A 1,615-nucleotide genomic window follows, 5' to 3' on the forward strand; every position below is an offset into this window, starting at 1 on the left:
ATTATTGCAAATTATTGATGATGATGATGGTGGTGGTGTTTAGGGTGTTGAAGATGATGATGATGATGATGGTAGTGGTGATGGTGGTTTGGATGTTGATCATGATAATGATGATGGTGGTGGTGGTTAAGATGGTGATGATCATGGTGGTGATGGTTAAGATGATGATGGTGATGTTGGTGGTGGCTAGGATGATTATGATGATGATGATAGTGGTGATGATGCTGGTGATGATGATTAACGTAACTAAGTTAATGGCGCTGGCAATAACGACAAATTTGGTGTTAAGACTCCACGGTTCAAAGATTTATTGATTGTTCATATAGTTTGGAGAGTTTATTGATTGTTTATATTTACAATGATGTTCGTTTGTTGATTGTTCATATTTACAATGATGTTCACGTGGTTTGTCGAATGTTTATATTTACAATGATGTTCACGCTGTTTAACTTAGATGACAGTAACGTGTGCGGACCACGGTGAGGATGTGTTATCTTCCAGCAGACCGATCCAAGTTCGAATCGCCGACGATAACGACAACGTCCCCACGTTCAGCGACCAGATAAACAACAACTTAATGACTAATGTGCCCAATAACACTCCCATTAACCCGAGAATAATAAAAATTCCGGAGAATAAAGAAAAAAATAGTGTGCTGGCGGTTTTCCATGCAAGTGATGCTGACGTTGGTAGGAATGCTGAAGTGAGGTACACTTTGAAGCAGATTCTTCACACCGCACCGAATGTTCAACATGCTCCTGAAAACAGAAACAACAACAACAACAACAACAACATGCGCGATTATTCAAACGCACAGTCTGACAACGACAAAACCCTTCCAACGCTCGCCAACAACATAACTTACCAATACGGCGGGCCTAACGACAACAACCAGGATAATAAAATAGCGCCCGTGAATGCTTACAATGGCCTTCAGTTAGTGCAGTGTGACACATTTTCCATCCATCAAACCACAGGAATATTAACAAATTTGATGTCCTTCGATTTTGAAGAAAATGAAAACGTGTACGAGTTAATGATCATATCATCTGATGAAGGCACCCCTTCCTTATCTAGCTCCTTATCATTCATCGTCTACATATTTGATCTAAACGACAACTCTCCAATGTTTGGCAAACAGAAGAATTATTACTTCAGCATTCTAGAAAACAGTCCAGCAGACGCTGTGGTGGGCTTCGTATCAGCCACTGACGACGATTCCTCTCCTGAATTCAAAACGATTGAATACTTTCTGCACGACCCGTCCGAATGCTTTCAGATCAACAAACGAACAGGCGAAGTACGCTCGCTAGTTTCGTTCGACAGAGAAAGCACCGCCGTCTACAAGCTGATCGTCACTGCGGAGAACAATTTGATGAGCGACAACAGTTTCACAGCAACTGGATTGAAGCATAGAAGCAAGAAGTTATCAGCTTCTGTCAATGTAACAGTTTCAATATCAGATGTCAACGACAACGCACCCGTGTTCGTCTTTCCGAACATTTCCTTCTACGAAGTTGAAGTTGCAAAGAATGTGGCCAACTCGGTGGGCAGTGTAGTGGCCAGGGTGCAAGCGGTCGACCCTGACGACGGGAAGAATGCAGCTGTCAGGTAA

The 1,615-nt window shown here is 42.3% G+C and overlaps 1 protein-coding gene across 1 annotated transcript in view; it reads left to right on the top strand.

Moving 5' to 3' along the window:
• HELRODRAFT_107069 (hypothetical protein) overlaps nt 1–1,615 on the top strand; it is a gene marked incomplete at its 3' end in the record, with an annotated part of 15,251 nt that extends 13,636 nt beyond the window's left edge. The window contains exon 5 of the mRNA XM_009024601.1: nt 1,034–1,615. Within this exon, the coding sequence (XP_009022849.1) occupies nt 1,034–1,615 (582 nt within the window). The remainder of the gene's footprint in view (nt 1–1,033) is intronic.

The sequence above is a fragment of the Helobdella robusta genome (genome assembly GCF_000326865.2).
Source record: "Helobdella robusta unplaced genomic scaffold HELROscaffold_4, whole genome shotgun sequence".
In the NCBI taxonomy this organism is placed as follows: domain Eukaryota; kingdom Metazoa; phylum Annelida; class Clitellata; order Rhynchobdellida; family Glossiphoniidae; genus Helobdella; species Helobdella robusta.